Below are 26,165 nucleotides of genomic sequence, written 5' to 3' on the forward strand. Positions count from 1 at the left end.
TTGTCATTACCACTGTATACAGTCAATGCTTAAAGGGAACCAACTACAGCAACAGAGCTATGTGCACATTTATATATAACTTATACACAGACCTGTATATGAAAAATTAAGCCTAAGGGCCTGGATTTTAATGAGATAACAAAATTAACCTAAAAATCTAAGCTACTTTGTTATAGATTTTTTAAAAAGTACTATGATTTACACTGAGATATTAACATTCACTCTATAAAGGTGGGTTTATGAAAATACTCTGTTAAGAACTTGAGAGACAGAAGGTATTAGATCATCTAGTTTTGGGGTCCCTAAATGTCAATGCACAGTGTCTCGGGGACAGGCGGAGTGTGTATTTCACCAAGGTAATTTAAGGACATAGTCCCTATCTGTCCCCAAGAAATTCTAACCCAGCAGATCTGGGGTGGTACCTGAATCTAGGTAATTTTAAAAAGAATTCAGGTAATTCTGGTGTGTAGCCAGGCTTGACAAACGTTGATTTAATCTAATAGGAAACTGAGATCCAGAAAGTTTATGCACCCTCCCCAAGGTCAACAGGCTTGTTAGTGGCAAAGCCAGGACTAGAACTCAGGTCTGTAAACATGTTGTTCACTGCTTTTTAAAGATAACATCCTGCCTGTTCATTTTCTAGGCCTGTTCTGGATATTCCTCTGTTGTAACCAGCCAGGACAGTAAGTGCCTTTCCAGAGACCAATGTAACAACTAGTGAGAAATACACAAGATTTAATTAGAGAGTCTTGGTTCAAACCTAGTTCATCAGTTTCCCAGACTGGCGAGGCATTTAACCTTGGTAAACTCAGTCTTCTTGTCTGTGAAATGGAGGTGACAGGTCCTCGAGGACCACTGTGAGGATGAAATGACTGGCTAGTAAGTCTATCAAAAGAGAAGTATTTGAGAACAAAGATGCTTAAGGGAAAAAAATAGAAATGGATATAAATGTTAAATAAATAAAATAAAAATGTTTTTAAAATATGAAAATTTATACCATAAAAATAATTTGGAAATTGTGGCCATAAGTTGGAAGTATCATTTATACCATATTGTTTTATAAATAAAAGTATCAAAATAAATACTTTTTGTCCTTGAAATCAGGCCTAGATCCATTTGAAGTTTATGAAGTTTGATAGGGGCTACTTTTATCATACTGGCTTCATGAAGCTTTTAAAATTTGTTGAATAATCATACTTAGAGTGTAAGAAGGTATAAAAGCATAATAAGTGAAATACATTTTTAAAAACTTAAACATTAATAATGTGGTTGATTATATTACTTCCTTAACTTTAAGGATGTCATCAACATCTAACATGCCTTATACTAAACTTCAGTTGAAGTTGTTTAATTTTAGAAAACATAAGATTTTAAAACCAGGAGATGTTCATTTAAAAATTTTTCCCAGCACTTTCTCTACCTTCTCTCTTTACAATTAGCGATTTCTAATTAATAATCTCTCAAAGCATTTTCAGTGGCCAAATAGTTTAAACTGTTGCATATTCTATTGTAAATCCACCCCTTTGAGATTCCCAGGCATATTAGATAAAAAGGTTCTGAGAAGCTCTGTGAGAGCCTTTCGTTCATATTTGACTACGGGTCCTTATGTTTACTGACTAGGTCTTAATATCCCCCAGGGTCGCTACCCCTTCTGGCCTTGCTGCCCCCTCCCATACACAGTATGTTCCAGATTCTTCCAAATTCAAGGAGCTACAAAATTTCCCCTCAGTTTTTGGGAAATTAACAGAGTTGGCAATTTTCTATCCTGTCAAAACATGTGAAAATCAACGACAGTTTTATGAAACAAAGGACTAGACAGAATTAAATTAAAACATGTATGTGAAATCTTTATGGAAACCTCAAAATGTTCTATAAATAGGTTTGTTATTTTTATGGTGATCCCTAACTAGGTTGCCTAGAGAAGGAAATGGTTGTGAATACAAAAACAGTAGCCTTTTCCATAGGAAAAAATCTAAACTCTTTCTTCATATCTAAGTAGGAAATACCTCCTAGAACTCTTTGAATCTGCCGGAGTAGAGCATTTTCTCTCTGCATCTTCCAATAAGACATCAGAGCTCCAGTGGATTCCCACAGGCTCTGCCGCCTTCCCTGAAGGTCCCTACCCCTTTGTTCCAGAAAATCTTAAGAAAAACCTCTCAGAACATTTTAAAATATAATTAAGAGGATAAAATGTTGGGTTAACAGCTGTTTTAGTGGATAATCTTTTATATGGAATTCATTTTGCATTTAATAATTTTATTTTTACTCCAGCTGACTCAGAACTATGCAAATTTATTCATGAAGAAATGAATGAGCAGTGAGACCCAGTGGTGTCTATGACCTTGGTTCTCTAGGTTAAGACCCTAATAAGAGGGATTTACTAGGCATTTCTATAGGCATTGTAGAGGCTGGGAAAAAAGCAGCACATTTTCCAACCCATAGGCTAGGCTTCATGCGCTATGGCTGTAGGATAGAAGGGATAATTATTTCATCACCTTCCTCAGGGTAGAGCTGTTCAGAGACACCTAAATGGCTTCTTCACAAATTTGGATTGGAAACTGAGAATATCTCAGCACACTCAGGGGTAGTTAAGAGCCAGTGAAGTATAGACCATTATCAAGCTCACTCATACCCTGAGCTTTAAAAGGTTGGACTGTGAAACCAACTTCACCCAAAGTCCAATTCTAAGCCTCAGAATTAGTGACTTATTCCCTGCCTGGATTGCTCCTCTGCATCCCTTGGGCACTGCACAATGCAAGCTCCTCGTGTCACCACCTCTCCTCACCTACTGACCCACTTCTGTGCTACTCTTTCCTTCCTTGATTTTCTCATTCTGACCTCCATTCCCGGGTCATCTGTAAACCTCCAAATTCCACTGTAAATAAATAGCTGTATATTTTGGAGCATTTTGCAGAACTGGCCCCTCTACCTCTTTACCTTAACCCATTTCTTTCCCAGGACCCTGAATTCCCATAAGCCCTCCTGAGTGAAGGCTTCTTGTTCTCTCATATCCCGCCTTCAGGAAACCTCTTCTCCTTTAAAGTTTTGTTACCCAGTAACACCACAGTCACCTGTGGGCTGTGCATGTAAGCTTCTAGTTCACTGAGAATGCTGGAGTCTGGCTTACAGACCCCACTCCTCCTTCCTCAGTGCCCCTCTGGATGACTCACTGTGCCCTCACAGCTTCTCCACAACTCCTCCAATGATCTTTACCTTCATCCCACTCTTAGAACATGTTCACAATGACTCCAGAAACTTTAATGTGACAATATCCCACTCTCTGGCCACAAGCTCTTGTCCCTCCAGCTCTGTCACTCCTTTATATCTCTCACATCTCTTCTTGTGACAACAACCTTCCTCAATTTCTCCTTCTTCTCACCCTGCCTCTTAACTGAGGCCACTGCCCAAGTTCAGCAGGCAGCCACACTTGCACCCTTAATAGTGACTGCGGGCCCCATAAATCCTCATCATGAACCCCCCCCTCCTTACTTAGCACAGTAACAACTTCTCTTCCCCAAACCCTATTTTTCAGCTCTACCTGGAAAAAATCTTCATGTTTCTAGGAAAGTAATTTCATCCACATTATAGCAAAAATTTATTTTCAAATAAATTAGATAAAGAATAGTCTGAACTGTTAAAGATATGTTTGAAATAGTTCTATGGAATGTACCAGCATCCTAGAAAATAGTAATTGTAACAGTCCTTTTAAAGAAAAGATTAGGATACTATGTAATTAGCATATTAACTTATATGAAAATAGTGCTCCAATGCTCTCATCGCACATTCTAACTTATTACAGATAAAAAAATGGTACTCATCTAGAAAACAGACAAAAGGTTAAATAAAATACAGGATTTGAACATATTTTGGGCAATAGGTTACTGAGTGGCTTCAAAGGAATTATCAAACTATTTAAAAAATATTTTTTTTTCTCTCAAAGGGACATAACACTCATTCTATTCAAAATGGTTTGGGTGGTTTGATCTAACGGACACGGTAACTACTACTTCCCCAGCGCTATGCTATATCTACCACAGCGCCATGCTGTATCTACCACAGCGCCATGCTATATCTACCACACAAATGTGAGGATGCCTGCTCATCAATAAGAGAAAATTTGGGGATAGTTAAAAATCAGATGGCTTCCTCAAAGGGTGATATTTCTTAGTTTCTCTATTTTAGCAGTTTTCCAAATATCTGGACCTAAATAAAATATAAATATTAAATTGAATGATTCGACTAATACCTAAAATAAACCTAGAAATGTTTATCCATAGTCACTCAACTCACTCAGCATGTTTATTTCTCCAAGAAAGGATACCTACTTGCAAATTGTAATCTTGCAGAATTTTAACCAAGGAATCTCTCAAATTGGGAATCTCCATTCCTTCCTTGATACGGTGAATCAATAGAATTGGGTCAACATGTGTGCCAATGTTGTTTAACAAGCCGGTAATGAATGCTACAAAATACCACAGAAAACAACGGATAAGTAATGTACATAATGCAACTTTAAGCCAAAAGTAACTCAAAGATAAAACTATTTCCTTCAAATTTGAATTTCTTTTTTTGAATTGTCCATGTCAGTCCATTATGAGTTTACCCTCATGAAGGCAAAATCAAAACTGATCAACACAAGATTTTCTTTCAGCAGGATAACAAATTTGAATTTCTAACTCTCAAGAACCAATCTTCCTTTACTTTCCTCATGACACAAAGGAGAAGCTAAATTGAAAGAATTTAAAACAAAGCACAAATGGTTACTTCAGAATACCATCTGCGATGTTAAAGGGTGTGCAACTACTGTGGTTCAGCTATCTGTGAGGTAGGAATGCTGTCTCCATTTTACAGAAATGGGACATGGGGTGGCTAACTAATCCGTCCACACTGCTAGCAAGTTACAAGCCCAAATTCACACCCAGGCCAGATTGCTCACTATGTGTTACATTACACTCAATTTGCTTCCTTTAAGATCCTTAAACTACTACTCTGTCACACTAACATTATCCTCTTACACCTCTTCATTAAAAAGACAATTATAACAGCAATATCTAAAATCTGAAAATTTTGAAACAGGTAAGCCTTCTAACCAAAAAATAAAAAAGAGAATGGGGGAGATTTAAACCACTACTGCTAGATTCCAAATCATTTCTTTTTTCTTCAAAAGAGAACCTGAGTTACTATTAGGAGACTGCTTTTCCTTCTTTCCAAAATGGGAGACCCACAGCAACTGTTCAAGCACAGGGCCAACAAATATATTCCTGGTGTAGTAGGTAAAAATATGCTTCATGGGGACACAATTACTATCATCAAGTTAAGCACCTGCTCTTGATCACTTTCAGGTAACACAAACTGATGGGGCTCTAGGCCTCTGCATAGGAGCAGTATCGCAAAGTGTTACAATGTGCTTGGCCTGCTTTTATTATAGGTACTGGACCATATTTTTAACTCAGTGTATCTTGAAATAATTCTTACTGCAGACATAACTGGCTATATTGCGAGAAAAAAGTTACAACAGCAGATGGCCTTTCTGCTTACGTGGTTTGTCGATGGAGTATAAAATCAGATCTTCCCACAGCTCTCCATCGTCCTGCTCCTTGGCAAATTCAATCGCTTTATCAACATCATGTAATTCTTCCATGATCATCTTCAGGGCACTTCGGCTATTACCCATTCGGCCTAGCATAGATGTGAGAAATACTTCATTTAGGACATTTTAATAAAGTATTGTTAAAGAAACAGCACACTTTGTAATTTGTTTACACAGTTTGAAAGCTAAGACAAAAGTATATTTTCTTATGTGACATTAGCATAACACAGTAAAATAAATGTCTGCTATTTACTGGGTGTGTTCTGTGTGCTGAGTACTCATTGAAGTTCTTCACACAAATGACATCATTTTATCATCAAAATCTTATGAGGTATGTTATACTAATATTCCTGTTTTATAGAAGAGTACACAAAAATGCTAGTAACTTGCTACTCAATGGCAGATCTGGAATCTGAACCCAGGTATGTCAGATACTGACTTCCTTCTCACAGGCCTGTATTTCTCTTGAATGACTTCACACCCTGATACAATTAAGACTTTTAAAAGGCTGGGTGAAAAAAAGGTGAAGGGATGGAAAAGGGGGTAGAGGAAGGAAGCAGAAGGTAAAGTGGGAATAAATGGTGATGGATGGAGACTTGACTTGGGGTGGTGAACACACAATACAATATATAGATGATGTACTACAGAATTGTACACCTGAAACTTATATAATTTTATTAACCAATGTCACCCCAATAAACAATTAAAAATTTTAAAATTAAATACATTAAAAAATAATTATAAATAAAAGCCTTGGAGTCCTTCTGCCTCTTTAGGTAGCTTTGCATATTGCTGTTCTGATACAGTGTGTGCCAACTGCAAACTCAATGATCAGAGGGCCACCTCATTTTCCTTCTCTTCCAAGTTCACGGGAAAGCCTTTCAATAACCCTCAAGAAATCAAAGAACTTACCAACTATGCTTCTATTTGATTATCTTCATACATTCTGCTCACTGATTTATTGGCATTTTAATGGTTTTGATAACAATTTCCATGAGTTTTAAATACAGTACATGTAGAATGCTTTATTCAGAGCAAGGACAATAACTGCCTGGCTGTGGGTTATCACCCTTGGCCTTGGCCCCCGGCCCACAGCAGGAACTAGTAATGATCCAGAGTCCTCCTCGCTCTAGGCAGCCATTATCAAATGATAACAGCTGGCTTGTGAATAAAATTATATCCCATTTGTTGTATCTTCTATAGCATTTTGCTTTTCCTATAAATATTATTCCCACATTTTGTCTTTATAAAATCTTTCATTTTTTAAAAATGTGTGTATGATTTTTAAGGTTTTATAACTCAGGAAGGATACTATGTTTTCCTTATAAGTTCTCTTCTGCTTCTAAGACAATATGACATTATGGCAAAAATTTACTGGAGTATTTCTTGGGAGGCACTCTGTTTGGAAGAGGTAAACTGATGAGCTACTCGAGATTGTGATTAGAACCCCAATGACATAAGTAATAAAAACACTGTCCCCACACACTTTTCCTAAGGAAGGTAGGCCCTAGAACTGACAGTTTTAGGTTTGCTGTCGAGCACTTACAAATCTGCAGACCCATTAATTAGAACAGAAGATTTGAATTATTTTTCACTAGAGAGGCCAAAGAAGCCAATGAAGCCGAGTGCTGTAGGAGGGGAAGACGTGAAGTGGAAAAACCCTATTGTTGTAGGGAAGAGAAGTGACCCTGGAGGAACACCTAATATGAACCCTGTTTTAGCTACAAATATCTGCATAGAGCTTCCTTAGGAAATCTTCAAGAATTTACATTGCTTTTAAGCAAGTGGTTCATTTTGGAGCAATGTTAAAAGATACTAAGTTCCTTTTCTTGGTATACATGGTACAAAGACTATGATACATATGAAGTAGCAACTAGAGAACCAGGGACAACTGACAGCTATATCATATGATTTTTCTCTTTTGAAAATTCTGATATTCAATTGCATTCCCTCCATTATTTAGGATATGATTTTTGAAAATGAACATTATTTAATTTCTATCAAGAGGGTGGTAACATAAGCCAATATATTTATTTATTACACAATACTAATATGTTACCTCATCAGCATTTATTAAATAACACTTCCTTCTCTATTGAGCTATGAAGACTCACTCCTTTTCCATGTATTAAATTCTTATATAAAATTGGTTTTAACCTCTGAATTACTTTGGTTTAAAACCCATGTCAATTCCAAGACAATTTAAATCACATTGTCACCCCATTTCTTAGTTTATGGGGGCAAAAATGAGTGAAAACTACTTACTCAGAAGATAAACTGTCTCTTCCACAAAGTTTCTCTGTTGGCATATCTCAAGAGCCTTCAAATAAAGCAGGGGAAAATATTACTATGGGTTATCGGAAAGAACAAATGTTAATAGAGTCACTGAAAACACAAGTTTGAAAGATTTTTTCCATTGCCTCACTTAAAAAAAAAAAAGAAGTGAACATATAAAAACACATATCTCCTTAGGTTTTACTGGTGGCTGTGCCCATTCACCTCTCACAGAGGTGCTGGTCCCTATGCCATTTAAGTGATAACATACAGCTCCGGACATTCCATGAGTAAAGACAGAAAGCAAGGTGCTGAAAGGCCCTTTCCCATTGAGCTTGCTCTCTTTATGCTGCTTTAGGCTGTTTCATAGCTCTGCTGCCCCCCAACTGACCCACAGTCCTGGCTTAAACTCTGTTTCCCTCCACCAGGACACAGCTGCAGGAAAGGACTGCTGTCCACTGTGCATGTTCCTAGTAGGGAGTGTACCATGACTCAGTAAGCATTCGTTACATAAATAAATACTGGGAATACTTCTACTGCCAGCTTACAGGGTTTTAAATAACTCTGTTTAAGGATCTGTCAAAAGTGAGAGAGAAAAAACACATCTTAACAATCCAGAAGGACCAAGAAGGAGATCAAGTGAAGAAATGAGGAAATACACAAATGACAGCATTTCCTTGAGTAAAAATAAAACAATAGGTGATTATAAATAATTCAATAATGTAAATTAACTGACACAAATTTACACTCTGCTGAGCACTAGAGTCAGGCCGGATGGAGGTTCAAAGATGATAGTAACACAAATGCTGACAATGGTGATGACACCTCAAAGGTCAATGAGGAGGAAATAAAGGTGGCTCAGGAGAAAGGGAGGCAGCATGAGTCCACCAGGGAGTACAGGGTCCAGAGGGTCCCTGGACCCTATTATAATATATAATATTATATATAATATATATATACATGTATATATCTTCAAGAGTCCATGCAGTAGGTGAAACCTATGTGACTAACATCCCCCAAAGATGAAACAGAAACATGGAAGCTTCTGGGAATGTTCTTGAAGAAGCAGCATGCATGAACTCTTTCCTTTTTTAATTTTTAGTCCTTTCATCCAATCTGATCCTGGAAACATGGATGCTACTGTCTCACATCATGAGGTCAGGGTCATACAAGGTCGGGGAACAAGAGAAAAGGGCCTGGGTCTCAGACCTGGTGACATGCTACCACCAGCAGGGACACTCCATCAGGACATCCATGTGACAGAGAGCATTATTACTCTGTTTAAGTCACTGTCATTTTGGGATTTTTATCACTCATAGCTGAATCCAATCCTAACTATAACTTAGAAAAATCCTCATTCATTTTGATTAAAAAGATGGTTTACTTCTCTCTCTACCATCAAGCCCTTACCAACTCTTAACTCTTCTAGGATGATAGTAAAGAAGCTTCAGGGATACACATGTGAGAAGTTTAAATAGTAAGGGAAAAAGCAAAAAACCTGAAGATGGAGGACCTGGGACTATTTCAACAAAAAACTACTGAGAAACCCAGTGAGTGCTTAGATTTGTACTAGCTGATGGACAGTTTATGGTTTAGTGGGACTGTCTTTCACAGATAAACAGATAATGGTAACACAACCTGGATAGGTACAATGTTTAGAGCAAGACAGTATGATTAAAAATGGACATGCTGCTTCAAGTATTTTATTACTGAGAGGTATCCGTAAATTAATTATATACGTGGAAATTTACTGCCATTTAAAAGTCCCAGCAGAAGATTCCAACAGTGCCACCCCCCTTTTCTTGAGCAAATGTAAATGCTTGAAAACATTTGTCTCAAACCATGAAGAATTTGCAGTCTTGAAGGCTCTCCTGAGTCATCCAAGACAGCAGCCACTTGCTACATGTGGCTAGTTAAATTTAAGTTAAATTAAAAATTCAGTTTCTCTAGCCACATTTCAAATACTCAGTTGCAGAACATTCTACAGGACGTGCTGCTGAAAGCTCTTTGAGGGTGCTATCAAAAATGTAATCCGTGTACAAAAAATATCTAAATGCAAGTCAGAAGTTAAGAATGGTCTGGAAAGGAAGCATATGTGTAACACCAAGCTCAAAGAGCCTCTGAAATTTGAATTTCACTTATGAAATTCACTTATGAATTTCACAGATTTTTAAACGATTTAAGACTGGTTCTTAAGAGTATCTTAAATTATTCTTTCCCATGTATGAGAAAGTAGAACTTTTAGAATAATCTCTAGAAGTTTTGAGTAAAGTGTAAGAAAATATTTCTGATACAAAGATTTTTTCTATTACTGACACGAGTGAAGCATAAAAGCATGCTTCCTTATTTTAGATTCTTGAATGTTCCTGGGCCATAGTGCTCCCTCTAGAGGAAAGAGTAGGGAAACAAAGATTTTTAAAGCTAACAGGACACACAGGTAAAAACAGAATAGTACTAAAAATAAAGGTGAGAAGAACAATGACAGAAATTGAGTAAAAAATAATGCAACGATAATATTTTACTTTTATTTTTCTTATTTAGTATAATGGTAAGGAACATAGAAGTCTGGGGGTAACTAACAGGAACCTGATCAACCATAAATTAAATAATTATTTCTACCTAGCCTTGAGCCTGTCATCTTTTATCTAATTTTGTCTTTAACTTTATTTAATAAAAATCTACCAACTTTACATTTCCCAGCTTTATTTCTCCAAATTCATAAACACTACCACCTTGTTAATACCATTAGATAAGAGAGATCATACATTCAGATATAAATTTGCTAAAGCTATTAAGCATATACTCTGCTTTTAACTATTCTGTGCATAAGCAAATCAGATTTGCAAATGAAAACTAATGCCTGATTTCCAAACCTGGAAATTACAGAAGAAAGGACAGTTTAACAGTTTAAAAATTTGTATCTTTCAAATGAGGTGGCGGAGTGCGTTGGTTGTGGCGTCCGTGCAGCCTCCCTAGCAAACACAGAGATGCAGATCTTTGTGAGGACCCCGACTGGCAAGACCATCACCCTTGAGACTGAGCCCAGTGACACCATTGAGAATGTCAAAGCTAAAATCCAAGACAAGGAGGGCATCCCACCTAACCAGCTGTGACTCACTTTGCAGGCAAACAGCAGGAGGATGGCCGCACTCTCTCAGACTACAACATTCAGAAAGAGTCCACCCTGCACTTGGTACTTCACCTGGATGGTGGCATCATTGAGCCCTCCCTCGGCCAGCTCGCCCAGAAGTACAACCGTGACAAGATGATCTGCCGCAAGTGTTATGCCTGCCTGCACCCCTGCACTGTCAACTGCCACAAGTGTGGCACACCAACAACCTGCGCCCCAAGGTTAAATAAGTCCCCTCCATCAACTCCTCTGGCCTACCAGTGATCCTGGGGCCTCAATAAAGTTTCCCTTTCACTTAAAAAAAAAATGTATCTTTCATGATTCTTGCAATACTAGAAAGTATCTTTAGTATTGGTTATGTTACTATTTTAATTAACTTTTTAAACCAGAAAAATAATTCCTCACCATACTGGAAAGAACACGGGACCTGACACGGGACATCCAGGTTCCAAGGTTTGGTTCTTTGAGTTATTAGCTCTAGCTTTTGGGGTATTTCTTTTAACCCCTGAAGACTCAGCTTGTCATGTACAAAATGACTTTATCCACCTACCTACACTAAATGAAAAATAAGGTACATGAAAGCACAGCACATATTATAAAGCACAATATAAACAATTTTATTGTCTTTTTAAATTGCTGTAGAATCAGGGGTGTCCAACCTGCGTCCCGCCTGGGACCTGGGATGGCTATGAATGCAGCTCAACACAAAATCTTAATTTATTTAAAATATGAGATTTTTTTTGTGATTACAAGTCCTAATGTATTTAGTGTGTGGCCTGAGACAGCTCTTCTTCCAGTATGGCCCAGAGACACCAAAAGGTTGAACACCCCTGTATCTCTACCACCTCTATATCTCCTTTAGACTGAACAATTTCATAGAAGTTTATGATTAATTTTGGAATTTAAGAGTTCTGGTGATTTTAAATCCTGAACTCTGGTCTTTGATAGCCCTAAGGGGCTTTTTATGTCATGTCATGGACTCTAAAACACTTTTGGCCGAATACTATTGATTGTGGGATTTCAATCAACTCAAAGTAACTTTGACTTGGATTCTTGAAGATTTCAACCTACCTCTCCTGTCAACAATTACCCAATCCCAGCAACGTCAAACAACCAGAAATGAGGAAGACAGAGTTGCTATTCTGCCAGAAGTGAATTATGAACAACAGTAAGTCAACATGCCCTGAATAATGCCTTGAAATCTTAAACACCTCTCACTTTAAATAAAAACTAAAATCAAAATACCACCTAAGCATCTGTGAGAGTAAACAATCTATAAAATACTATGAAGGAGACTTCTGGGGTGGGAGGGGCGTTAAAATTTTTAAGTTCTTAACTTTATATCCAGAGAAAAAGACCAGATTTTCTGAGTCTGTCTTTAGACAAAACAGGAGAACATGAACTCCATGACCTTCACTTCACTGTTAGCAGGCTTGGGAGACGTTTACTGGGGAAGACCTATTTTGCTTTTTATGAATTGGTAGATTTTTCATGTTACAAGTAAACATAAAAGGAATTAGTAAATATATACAGAGTCCTCATTTCTAGGGCAAAAGGAATGAGACCCTTCATGAGTTAATAAAGTCAAGAATATCTCCTTTAAGATGCCTTCAGGTACCTGAGCAAAAATAGTGACAAGTTTTTTGCAAATATACAAATTTACCACAATGGAGACTGATAAAAAGATAATCTCTCATGAAGAAGTCTAAATGACCTGTAACATAAAAACCCATTTAAGGAGTTCTAAAAATGTGGGTTGTTGACTTGGTTATTTTATAATGCCCTGTTTCCACCATCACCATCTCTAATCCATTTTATTCAAAATTCTCTTTCAGTGGAATACATGAGATAACTAAAAAAAAAACCTATTTAAAACATAATTGGTTTCAATATGCTTGTGTCAACTTTTACATGCAATTTATTCTCCTCAGTGGATGAGAGAAAAATTCTACAATGTCTACACAATTCTCTAAGTGAATTCTATGTTTTAGAAGTACTTTTTGTAGCTTTGCAAATTTTCTGATGCTCCGCTTTAGGTGGAGCAGTGTACTTTCTGTTGAACACTCTAGACTGAAAAAAGGGAAACCAGATGGGTTGAAAGTGTGTGAGTAACAAACATACTGGAATTTGGGTGGCACCTCTGCTCCTATGTTCAATGAATGAGAAGGACTCCTTCAACCAGAGACAACATCTTCCTGGAAACAAACAATGTTTTCTCAAAAATGAGATATAAATGAAAGGGCACTGAGCAAAGAGTAAGATTCTCATTCTTTCTCTAGATTATAGGTTCCATAGTTAGAAAAAAAGGGGAGCATTTGCTTTTATTTTTAGAGTAAAATGATGTATTTCCAAATGTATTCTTGAGAAAACGTCTTAGGGCTCAAATATAAAATGTTAAAGTTTTTTTCATAAATTCAGGTAATATGCTGGCAAGGTATTTTTTTCATTAACTAGATTTTGAAAATCCACGGAGCTGACACTGGTTCATGGTAAATCCAACACATTTAAAATTAATCAATGCCCTGGCTGGTGTGGCTCAGTAGAATAAGTGCCAGCCTGTGAACCAGGGGGTCGCCAGGTTGATTCCCAGTCAGGGCACATGCTTGGGTTGCAGGCAAGGTCCCCAGTAGGGGGCGCCCAAAAGACAACCACACATTGATGTTTCTCTCCCTTTCTCCCTTCCTTTCCCTCTCTCTAAAACTAAATAAAATTTAAATATGTAAATAAATAAAATTAATAATCATGGGCTGAAGAAGCAACTAAAGTAGTGAGTGCACATAAGGTGCATGTTGTCAATCAGCTTCTTCCTACATATTTCGTATGGGTCAAATGCTTTTTTGTTTTGTTGAAAAGTATTTGTTATATGGCTATCTAAATTTAGTAAGACATTTGTAGATGTTAGATAGCATTCCAGATGTTATCAAAAGTCATGAAAAACAATACTGATGGCCTTATATTGCTTAGTTTCTAGTACCTTCACAGGGAGTATTACAGTTTATTTTGAAACAGTAGGTACATAAACTTGTTAGTTTGTATTCACCCTAACTAGAACCTCATGTGTATTAATTTAGTCATTTATTCACTCACTCATGATGCAACAAACATTAAGTGTCTAATGTGTGCTGGTTATGGGGTTCACCAAAATGAGAAAGAAAAACTCCTTGTCCTTGAAGAATTTACAAGACAGTAGGAGACACTAATATATATATTTATTATAATTATGATGGGTATAGTATGCAAGAGAAATAAAATGCAGCATGAGAGAGAAATACAGAAACACATGAGGTGAGTATTTAAAGCAGACAGGGTCCAGGGCCTACCAGTCCTTGTCTCTCCACCAGGCTGACTCTGAGGTCCTGTGCCAATCCTGGTAAAGTGACTCAGACTCCTGACAGTTTCTGCTATGTGACTGAATCCTAGACCCTGGATTAAAAACCTTTATTCCAATTAAAGCTGGCACAGAAATACTTGAGCTTCTAAACCAAATCTAATCCAACAGGACCCCCACTTCTCATCAGAATGTCCCAGTGAAACCTAGAACAACAGTCTTCCCCTTGAAGAGGGATGGGTAAGCAGAGACAGGGAAACTAGAAAAACCAAGAGCTTTGATGAGAACTTCTCCTGCTGAAGTGTGGGAGTGGGGGAGGCTGTAACTTACCTTTTCAAGTGGGCAGTGGGTACTATCTCGGAGAAATGGAAGTAAGTTTGGTCGATCATATTCAGCATAAAGGCTGATCTGTTTTTCATGGTAGCACTGCCCCTTATGGTGGTCTCTCTTAAAAAGCTTATGCAGATACTAAATGGAACAAAGGAATAAACCATGAATGTTATAATAAGAAAAGCAATACCTGTTTTAACACTGCTATTTTCAATTCTAGACAGCTTCCACGGAGAGGCTGGAGGAAAGCAGTTTCCAGGAAAAAAAACAACGTAAAAGAGAAATATCTTTGCGAGAGCAAAGAAATTCTGGCACTTTCTCTAGAATGGCCCAGAGTAACTTGGCTCTATCACTTACTAACCAGGTGACCTTGGAAAGTCACTAACCTTTCTGTGACTGACTTTCTTTATCTGCAAAAATCTCATTGGGTTGTTGTGAGGCCTGAATGAGTTAGCATTTGTAAATCTCTCAGAACCATGCCTGACATATAGTAAGCACTACAGAAATGGTAAGGACAGCAGAACTGACCCTTGGTGCAACATGGGTGTGAACCGTGTGGGTCCACTTACATGCTGACTTTGTTCAATAAACATATAGTCAGCCCTCTATATCCTGGGGTTCGAATTTGCAGATTCAACTAAGTGCAGATCAAAATCAGGATTTTTGATCTGCAGCTGGGGATCCACGGATGTGGAGGGCTGAGTGTATGCATTGTTCTACACCATTTCATATGAGGAACTTCAGCATGTGTACATCTCGGTATCTGCAGGGCGTCTTGGAACCAATCACTGAAGGTGCAGTGGGGAAAGGCAGTTAAGTTTTGGGGGAACCAAAAGTTAAACACGAATTTTCAACTCTGTGGGTTAACCCCAGCATTGTTCAAGGGTGAACCATAGTTGTTAATATTGTCACCATCATCATCTCTGCCTCAGAAATAAAAAGCTTGATTAATAGTCTTCCTAGAGCATAAAAATTCTTGCCTTTATACATAAGGGAGGAGAATCATGGGATAAGAATATAGCCTTAAAAATTCAAGCAGCGTGAAATATCTGAGATTTTTCTGCCTATGTTCTCCTCTAGGACTTTTATGGTATCGTGACTTTAAGTCTTTTATCCACCTTGAATTTATTTTTGTGTATGTGTAAGTTGATGATCGAGTTTCATTTTTTGCATATAGCTGACCAGATCTCCCAACACCATTTGTTGAAGAGGCTATTTTAACTCCATTTTATGCTTCTGTTCTCCTTGTCAAATATTAATGGACCATAGAGACTTGGGTTTATTTCTGGGCTCTCTATTCTATTCCACTGGTCTATGTGTCTGTTCTTATGCCAGTACCAGACTGTTTTGATTACAGTGGCCTCATAATATAGTTTTATATCAGGTATCGTTATCCCTCCTACTTTGTTCTCTCTCAAAATTGCTAAGGCAGTGGAAGACAGATACCATATGATCTTACCTGTAAGTGGAACGTAATCAACAAAAAAACCAAAGCAAGCACAATATAACAAGAGACCCTGAAATAAAGAACAAACTGACAGTAACCAGAGGGCAAAGGGGAGGGAATAATGGAGGAAAATAGGGGAAGGTCCATCAAGGAACATATATAAAGGACACACGGACAAAGCCAAAGGGGGTAGCTTTGAGGATGGGAGGCGGGATGGGTGGGGCGGGGGGCTGTGGAGGGGTGAAAATGGAGACAACTGTACTTGAACAACAATTAAAAAAAAAAAACACTACAGAACACTGAAGAAAGAAATTAAGGAAGACACAAATAAATGGAAGCATATACTGTATTCATGGATTGAAAGAATTAACATCATTAAAATGTCCATACTGGCAAAAAAAAAAAAATTCAAGCAGCAAGCACTAAGTTAATTCTCATACAGTCCTCATCTCCTCTTTGTTAGGATTATTGAGAATCTGTGTTTGCAATGAAACGTTGCCTATACTGGTAACATCAGAAACAAAAATAACAAGTAAAAATCAAGAAGAGTACAAGTATTCTGTACCAATTTTCGAAATGAATTCTTTTCCTAGCTGTTTGAAACAGTTAATGGACTTCAAAGGAAGTGAGCAATTCACTTTCTACTCAGAGGCAAGAGTAAGTCTATCAATATATTACACAGAAGCTGGAAATCAGTGTTCAATGTTTAGTTAATGTTAAATGTAAACAAACATTCCCAAACCCACCGGAGATGAAAAGACTTCATTACAACATTTATATAAAGTGCGCTCACACCCCGAGTAGTGGTTCAAAAGAACCACAGAGCATCTGCCTGCCCTTGTAGCTGTGACTGACAATGAGTCACATGAAGTTTGATGTTCACTGTTGTATATGGTCACAAAAGAAGCCTAACCATGACAGATGCATACTGAGAAACCAATGCTCAGGTTAAGTGTTCACATCTCCCAAAGGCAAGAAAGTGGGAGAGCAGTCGGACAGAACTCCATGTAGTCTGATAAAGGCAACTGTCAGTCTACTAGTCTGGGGTCAGTGTGTGAGCTGGACATGCGGTGCTACTTCCCAGGAGCAGAAACAGGATAGGAAGGTTCTGTCACATCTATTGAGGCAAATTTATAGAGACATTACATTACCTGACAGGAAGGTGAGCCATTTTAGTGTGAGCTGTGTCACCATTTCACCACGGCACTAATTAGACTTATCACACAAAGACCTACTGCCTGTAATCCTGTCTCATGGCACAGAGTCCAGAAATCACTGTTTTACAAACAAATCCCAAGGTGGCCAGCATGATGCCACCTTTCTTGGGTCAGCAAATGATCTTGAGATTTCCAATTATGAGCAATATTGCCACAGCATCTACACAAAACTAACTTTTTTTATTGTTGCTCAAGTACAGTTGTCTTCTTTCCCCTCCACTACTCCCCCCACACCAGCTACCCCACCTCCTACCTCCTACCCCTAATCCCACCCCCCCTTGGTTTTATCATGTGTCCTTTTACATGTTTCTGAAAACCGTTCCCCTTTTCTCCCCCATTATCCCCTCCCACCTCCCCTCTGGTTACTGTCAGTTTGTTCTTTATTTCAATGTCTCTGGTTATATTTTGCTTGCTTGTTTGTTTTGTTGATTAGGTTCCCCTTACAGGTAAGATCATATGGTACTTGTCTTTCACCACCTGGCTAATGATATTTGCCTTCCATTTAGCATAATGCTCTCCAGTCCCATCCATGCTGTCGCAAAGGGTAGGAGCTCCTTGTTTCTTCCTGCTGCATAGAATTTCATTGTGTAAATGTACCACAGTTTATTGATTCTTATTGATCATTTACTGATGAGCACTTAGGTTGCTTCCAGCACTTGGCTATTGTAAATTGTGTTCCTATGAACACTGGGATGCATAGGTTATTTTGGATTGGTTTTCAGGGTTCTTAGGGCAAAACTAACTTTTGAATAAAATATTCTGTCCCCAGAGTCTCCTTCTGGGTGCAGAAAGGTGGGCAAAGATAAAGAGCACTCATGGTATTTGATGCTCATAGTGCTACAGGAATAATCCCTATTTTCACTGAAGTTTTTCCCTGTATAATTTTTAAGGGAAATAGAAAACATCTACTCCTGCTTTATTCACATGTGACAACAATGCAGAGAATCAAAGTAGTCCCCCAAAAGAAATCTGGGATAAAGGGCCTTCACAGCACTACCGCCAAGACCACACTAGAGAAGTAGGGTTTGCTACTGTCAGGTGAGGAACGAGAAAACAAGATTCTGTTCCTTGATCATGCTGTGGTATTATAATTTATGCCATAATTATATAAAACAGTAACTATAGAAGGAAGGTGCTTAGCCCAGGCACAGTTTGATAATATAAAAATGAATGATAACTTTTTTAAAATCACAATTCAATTGTGAATCAAATTAAAGTGGCTGATCTATAATTAATCCCTAACCTGGATTCAGAGCACATGTCAATTTTAATAATTACAGAGTACTGTTTGTGGTCAGACCTTCAATCTGAGTATTAACCCAGAGTTCTCTCCAGCATTCTCACACCAATACTGAAAAGTGATGTGGCCCACTAGGCCGTCAAAAGGGCAACAGAAAACAGCTTTCATGCTCACCACATGCTGTAATTCTGGTCTGTCTTCTAATTCTTCCACTACCTTTTTCATCTAGGGAAAAAAGAAAATTTTAAGCATAGAGTTATAAGGACACAAACATAGCTGCAAAATTATCTGATAGACATCTCTTCTTGGCTATCATGGTCCTAGACACTGACCTGGTAAAATATATAAAAATAAAAGACACTCACTGAAATTTTATCTTCATTGTCCAAAAGCATGTCAACAGCTTTCTGAAATTAAAAAAAATAGCCACAGTCATTGAAATTTGCCATGTAAGTAGAGAACATTGAACATGACATAATGCATATGCTGTCAGTTAAAGGTAGAAGGCTTATTTTCCATACATAAGGAGGCCATTAGCTTTCAACCACCAGTAAGTGATATATTTATAAAAGAATGCATTTTAAAATGGGCCTCAATCTGAGGTTTATGTGTTTTGCATACTACTGAAATGTTATCTTGTCATAACTCACCAAATACAAAATATCTTAACTACTTGTATTAAAGCCTCCTTGATGTCTCAGATACCTTCACAAGTTCTCATGTGACTCTCCGTAGTTAGGGAGAGAGTGTTGTTCCCAGTACCACAGGAATAAGGAATTTTTCTGGTCACCTGATTATTGAGACCAATTCCCTCTATAGATTTCACACACTTAAGGAGCTGGTCTTAGATAGAGAAGATAAGAGCCAGAAAAAAGTATAATACCTGGTTTCAGAATGATATAAAGCTTATGGACCTTTAGAATTTAGAAGTTAGCTACCCTTGATATTCATGAAACACAAGTTAGACAGAGTCTCTAACAAGAGCCCACCAGACCTGGGTCTAGATCTTGCCTTTGCTACTACTCACCTCTCTGCTCCAGACAATTTTTCCCTCTGAAATATGAGGTATTAGAAGAGATTATCCTACAGGTATGTTATAATTTAAAAACCCTATGATTCCTCAATTTTGGTTCATACTCTTAAATAGCAGTTAGTTTCAGCTCACTCACCTTTTTTTCTATAACTGCATATGCAAAACTAGATTCTTGAGACATATGGGTAGATGAGTAAAGAGGCATAAGGATACGGGCAAGTGTGATTAATTTTTATATAAGCATCTCATCCTCTTGGTCATGTTATGCCAAAGAAGGAGAACCTATATACCTGAACTTCCTGGGAACTGTACTAATTCATTTTAGGTCTGTAGTTCCTAAGGATTTGATTCATTTAGAATGAAAAATGGGCTAAAAGCATTTTTCAGAAAAAAGAGGTATATTTAGCTCCTATTTAAATTAAGTTTAAGCTTGTGAAGAGTAATAAACAGCACATATTTGTATATGTATTTAAAATATACATACACATAATATAGCATATAATACCCTTAAATACATTAAAATAAAATTGAAAATTCCAAGTAAACATTTTGGATCCTTAAGGTTCTCTTCTTTATGTAAAATTTCAATTTTCTGAATAAGAACTACTCTGTTTTATGAACCTCTTTATTTCAATGACTAGCACTTGTCACTAGCTTCCTTTTTTAAACACACACACACACAGTTTGCATGCCTGTACAAGAGCTGCTGTGAGCTGTGGAGGCTGGGTGCCATCATTAGTCAAGCAATCCACCATTCAAATTTGTTTTAAAATAAAATAACACATTTCCCTGTGCTGGACCTACACATCATCTGAGACTCAAGGACACCACACATGCTAAATCTGTAAATGCCAAGGAATAAAACTACAATAAATAGATCAATGTAAAAGTTTACTTAAATTTTTAATTCTGGGACATACAATTAAGAGGGTTGAATGAGCCAAAGCATATGGCTAGTTTCTTTGTTTCTATGAACTACATGAATTGTTTTACTAAAAATTTACTTCACACAAAATTTCAAAAGTTACACATCAAATTATGATTGCTTTTACAGAAAAATCACATCAAATAAGGGATTTTTGAATGCCAACTTCTAAAATACAGAACATCTAGTAAGGGTCCGAGTGTTCTGAACATGACCAGCATACAGCCACAGTATGTGATTTACTAACTACTCTAGCATTTGGATAAATGTCTAGTAACTAAAAATTTGGAAGAGTAAAAATAAATTATCAGTATTAAAATTTAAGAAAAAAAACACACATTACCTCGGAATCAAAATCCATTAATAAAACAATTTTATCCTTGATAGAGCTAAATAGATTATGCTTGTGAATCAACTGGAAAACATCCTTATGTCTTAAGGTTAAGTATATCTCCAGAGCATTGCCGTAGTTTTTGTCATAGGTGTACCTGGTAACAAAAATTTTTTACATTAATGTTCATCAATACTTCTGATTAAACACTCATACTCATACATCATGTTTTATAATATTGAAACACAAATCATGTTTTACCATATTAAAAACTGAAAAACATGTATAGAGAGAAAAATTAACTTTATTTGGAAAACTATGCCATGGAATTTAACTATATATGACCAATAAGTATTTCTTTCTCAGAATCTTGCTTTACATCTCACCAAAACTTTAGAAAATTTACAATATTTAATAAAACAATTTTTATAGAAATTCTCAAAATTTTAAAAAATTGTATTTATTGATTGGAGGGAGAAACATCGATCTGTCATTCCACTTTTTGATACATCCATTGATTGACTCTTGTATGTGCCTTCACTGGGAATCAAACCTGCAATCTTGGCATACTGGGACAATGCTCTAATCTACTGAGCCAGGGCCTCAAAATTGTTTTATAGAAATCCATATACCAAAATAAAATAAAAATTGAAACAAACAAACAATAAAACCTCTATGATTCAGAATGTAGGAAATGCTTATTCTAGTAGTAGAAAAATCAGTTCAAATTCTTACAAATAGTATTCAGCTGACAAATGAATGATACTTCAAAAGCCCCCTTATTTGTAAGGGGGCTGTATAAGATTTAAATGTGTTTTTCTGCTGAAACAATGTTTTACACCTTGCCTAATTCCCTATGGGGCTTCTGAAAGCCAACTGAGCCTAAACTGTACTGTAACTCCAGTATGAGTACCACAGAATTGTTAGTATTACTTATTGGTACTTTGTTACTACTACAATCTAAGAACTACCTAGCACGATGTTTCCAGAAGAAAATGAGTGTTCTGATTCAGAATGCCACAAACACAACACCCTCTGTGAAAAGTCTTAAACAGTGCTGAATTCTAGGCCATTCTGGTGTACCTTTCTTGGACTTGGGCAAATGATGTAAGTTGGGCAAGGGGCTGGTCTGAAGTGGTCGGAGTGCCAAGGAGAGGCTGAAGCAGTAACTGTCTCCCTGAGATTACCTTCAGTTTGCTTCTTTTTTCACTAGACCAAAAGCTCTTTGAGAGTATGAGTGTTCCTATCTATCTCTATATCACAGGCATACAGTACAAACCCTGGGTCACTAAAGGTACCCCCTAAATACGAAACGTAACCTAGATTCTTTTTACTGAACCCTGAATCAATGCTAGGCGCTACGTTTAGTTTTTGATTATGACATCTCACTTAAGTCTTATAATCATCGCATAAGGAATTGTTACCTGCGATCTTATGATAAGGAGTCTAAGGGGTTTTTTTTACATTTTTATTTTTTAATATGGCATATTTTTTGATATATTTTTTACTAATGTTCGAATGCAGTTGTCTCCATTTTCCCAACCCCACTTTTCCCTGCCCTACCCACCCCCATCTACCACCCTCAATCCTACCCCTCTTTGGCTTTGTCCATGGGAAGGGAAAGGGTCATAAAGGAGTGTGAGGTCTGAGAGACTAACCAACTTGCAGATCCAAGAATAACAGAATCCAGAGCCTCATGGGGAGCCTCAATTTGCCTAAGTAATCGAAGACCTGCACCCTTCCCTCCCAGAACCACTGCCAATGCCCAGTATTGCTGACTAGGATAATTCTCTGGGAATGAGATTACACTAAAATGTCAGTTTCACACACTTTTCTTACCTCCTCCTTGTGCACTGAAGGTTTATGAAAAGTTTTCACTAAGAGTGAATATCAAAAAAAAAAAAAAAAAAGGTATAAAAGGCTCAGTCCTTGTGTCCTCCCCATTCAGAGTTTACCAGATCTAAAATATGAAATACTTTCCATACAGGTTGATTTGGAAAGGAGCAGCACTGAATTATACTCACAATTCTGCAAGAGTTTGAAGTAAGGTCCTGTTCTGACTATCTTTCTTCAGATGATCCCGAACGGCTTGAACTATTACTGAATTGTTATACAGATCTCCGGGCCATTCTCGGATCAGAGTGGCAAAACCCTAACCAAGAGGGTAAAAAGAACACTCTTTAAATAGGGTAACAATTAAAATAGTTTAAAAGTAAAAATGCCTAGAAGTATTCATGTAAACAGGCAAAATAATTTTATGATGAAAACTTTGCTCCACCAGTCTCAGTTTTCAGACTACGGGTTTCAGGCTGGCCAAGGAAGACAAAGAACTACTGCACACTAATCTCCATTTGCCACTCCTGAGAAGAGGTGGTGCCATCCACCTGTTCTTACCTGATGAAATGTACAAGTAAGAAAGGCACACTGGCCTGTCAATAAGGCACCACTGCACAGAGTGTAGGCGGAGTGTAGGCCTGACTTGCTAATGTCCTCACTCTGGACTAACTACAACATTTGGAAGACATCTTTAACATCTTACAGATACCTGATGCACGGCAGATCTGGGCAGCACAGCTGGCACACGGAACACCGTGGCCTCTCCCACAGTGGAATCACCTGCATCCTTCAGCAAGTTAACATCTTTGCCCTCCTTCCATGCCCACCTCTGACCTTAGTTTTGTTAGGGAATTTGAGGCTTTGGCTCAAGTCTTATTCCCTAGTTCTTACCCTGACTATCACTGGATCACAAATTTTATGGTTCTGATAGAAAACCCCAGATGATATCATCTGATTGGATCCTGTTTCTCCCCCATGGCTGCTTCTTGGCTGGAGTCCTGGGCAGCCCCTGCCCTCCTGATTCCCGACTTTAGCCCTCAGATTTTGTAACTCAGTACAGTAGACCACTTTACTTACTGACCCTTGACAACTTAAAAGCAAAACAAAACCTGATATGTATTTAGAAGACAGCAAGTAGAAGTAGTAATCTTTATTATTATAAATTATATTAAAATCATATTAATATTAAATAACTCAACCAATGCCTTAACTACTTTGAATGTGTTTAAATGATATTTAGAAATGAAAATAGTGAGATAAAATTTGCTTCTATAAAGTGTCAGGATTTGGTAAGAAGAAAATTACAAAAGAATCAGGCATACAGTCTCCATTAAAGTCCTACCCACTTTCTCCTAAAGTGATTCCCAGAAAGGACTGCAAGAGACCAAAACAATGGGCTACAGTGTCCATTCAAATTGCAACCTTCCTAGGGATTAGCATGATTGCAGTTTGACTTGAGACATTTGTGAAGGGGACTCACTGAGTAAAGATGATATATTTTATAAAACTACTGAATCAGAACATTAAAATATTCTCTAAACCAAAATGATAGTTTGGATAAAGTTTCTGCTCTCTTAAGACTGTCCAATTTATAAAATAAAAACTCAAAAGATTTCCACCAGAATAAGTGGCAGCTCTCAGTATCCCTGAGACCAGGAATAACACTATTCAAGGAAGGAAGAAAGCTTGGCTCCATTTCCTCTTTTGCATGTTTATGCAACAGCCTCATACCACTGCCAACTTATAATACAAAATAAGACAAACTGGTCATGTTGTGTGATAAAAGCATGATGATTCCTACATAAACTGAAATAAGCATTTATTACATGTCTTGTTAGGCTTTTCCCTCCTGAATGGGCTTTGTGCTAAGAAATACTGATGAAATTAACACTGTGGCCATTATTATTAATTAGAAAACAGAGTTATCTGGGAGCTGTTATGACTGAGTGAAAGTTAGAGAACATCTCAGTACCCATTACAGTTAGTAAAAGGTTAAAAATATTCATTAAATGAAATGCCGTAGAAATTGTCTCACTTGTAACATCCTTATACATTTCTAATTAATATTATAAAACAAAGCTTAACTATTTAAAACAATTCTGCAAGGTTGTAAACAAAGAGGCAAAGCAATATGCATTTGGGTAGAAACCCCATAAAAATAAGTCATGAAGCATCTTCACCTTAGAAGAAAATTCTAAGCCACTGTGTGTACTCAAAACATACTGGAAAGAAACCCAAGTCCATTATAAGCTTTACACACTGAAGAAACCTTTTCCAATAACTATGGACAATAATGGCCTCTCTTTTGGTCTCTTAGAAAACATGTTGCTCTGTCATTTATTTTCTAGTTGTTTGAAGCTTATTAGTATGGTCTCCCTGGTCAGTCTGGAAGTCCACTGAAGGCCAGGGCTGTGTTTTTAATTTTCAGAAAGAAAAGAAAATTGAGAACTCAATATTCCAGAAGTACAGTTGTTTTTTAAATCTACCCTTTAGTGCTGTTTAAACCCCACAAAATTGTCATCTACATAGTAAGTGATCAAAAGTCTTGCCACAAAATACTGCTAGCCGATCAAATCTGTGACAATTTAATTCAAAATTAAGAATGAAACTGAGAATAATGGAGGCTAAATATGAATTATTTATAAGAGCTTATGACAATAAAAAATTGTTTATAACCTTCTTAGTAGGGACCAGTAAGATACTCAAAACATTCAGAGAAAAAAAAATCTCTAAGCTATGAGTTTAAGTCATGCTTATTTCTTTCAGGCTCAGTCAAAAGTCTTCTAGATATGAATCAAAAGGATAATTTTTTTATCCTCACCCGTGGACATTTTTCCACTGCTTTTACAGAGAGAGGAAGGAAGAGAAGGAAGGGAGAAAGAGAAACATCGATTTGTTGCCTCCCGCACATGCCCAGACTGGGATCAAGCCCACAATCCAGGCATGTGTCCCAACTTGGAATTGAACCTGCAACCCTTCAGCTACAGGATGATGCTCTAACCAACTGAGCAACACAGGCTAGGGCAGGATAATTTTGATGGTACAGACATTGAGTTTCTTGAAAAAGTAAGAGTTGAATCGTGAAAAAAATTGTAATGGAACCATAAAAATAATAAAGTTGCTTTTTATGGTTAAATTTCATTACTTTAAAAAGAAGACAAGTATAATAAACTGTAGTATCTCTAAGTAAAGTATATATGCTTTCCCATCATTTTCACAGAACACTCATAATTTTCTTTTGGGATGATGAACAAAGACAGAATAGAAACACAAGTCCCTCATGAGTCTTTACACACTGAAGAAACCTTTTCCAAAAACTATGGGAAATAATGGCCTCTCTTTCAGTCCCTTAGAGAACATACTGCTCTGTTACTTATTTTCTAGTTGTTTAAGCTTATTAGTATGGTCTCCCTGGTCAGTCTGTAAATCCACTGAAGGCCAGGACTCTGTCTTTTAATTTCTCTAGCATCTAACTGAGTACAGT

The 26,165-nt window shown here is 37.3% G+C and overlaps 1 protein-coding gene, 1 non-coding gene and 1 pseudogene across 3 annotated transcripts in view; 1 reads left to right on the forward strand and 2 right to left on the reverse strand.

The window, feature by feature from the left end:
- VPS41 (VPS41 subunit of HOPS complex) overlaps window positions 1-26,165 on the reverse strand; it is a 214,999-nt gene that overhangs the window by 27,054 nt on the left and 161,780 nt on the right. For both annotated transcript variants that reach the window (XM_024558322.4, XM_045193260.3), the window contains exons 18-25: window positions 22,870-22,997; window positions 20,858-21,002; window positions 18,922-18,963; window positions 18,731-18,781; window positions 14,653-14,790; window positions 7,856-7,910; window positions 5,539-5,679; window positions 4,326-4,462 (exon numbers count right to left, since the gene is read on the reverse strand). In XM_024558322.4, the coding sequence (XP_024414090.1) occupies window positions 4,326-4,462; window positions 5,539-5,679; window positions 7,856-7,910; window positions 14,653-14,790; window positions 18,731-18,781; window positions 18,922-18,963; window positions 20,858-21,002; window positions 22,870-22,997 (837 nt within the window). The remainder of the gene's footprint in view (window positions 1-4,325; window positions 4,463-5,538; window positions 5,680-7,855; window positions 7,911-14,652; window positions 14,791-18,730; window positions 18,782-18,921; window positions 18,964-20,857; window positions 21,003-22,869; window positions 22,998-26,165) is intronic.
- LOC112303716 (small nucleolar RNA SNORA69) lies at window positions 4,573-4,682 on the reverse strand. The gene has a single exon (XR_002974679.1). It is a non-coding gene; the product is annotated as a small nucleolar RNA SNORA69 (small nucleolar RNA).
- LOC112302825 (ubiquitin-ribosomal protein eL40 fusion protein-like) lies at window positions 10,806-11,224 on the forward strand (annotated as a pseudogene).

The sequence above is a fragment of the Desmodus rotundus genome, chromosome 6, assembly GCF_022682495.2.
Source record: "Desmodus rotundus isolate HL8 chromosome 6, HLdesRot8A.1, whole genome shotgun sequence".
NCBI classification, from domain to species: domain Eukaryota; kingdom Metazoa; phylum Chordata; class Mammalia; order Chiroptera; family Phyllostomidae; genus Desmodus; species Desmodus rotundus.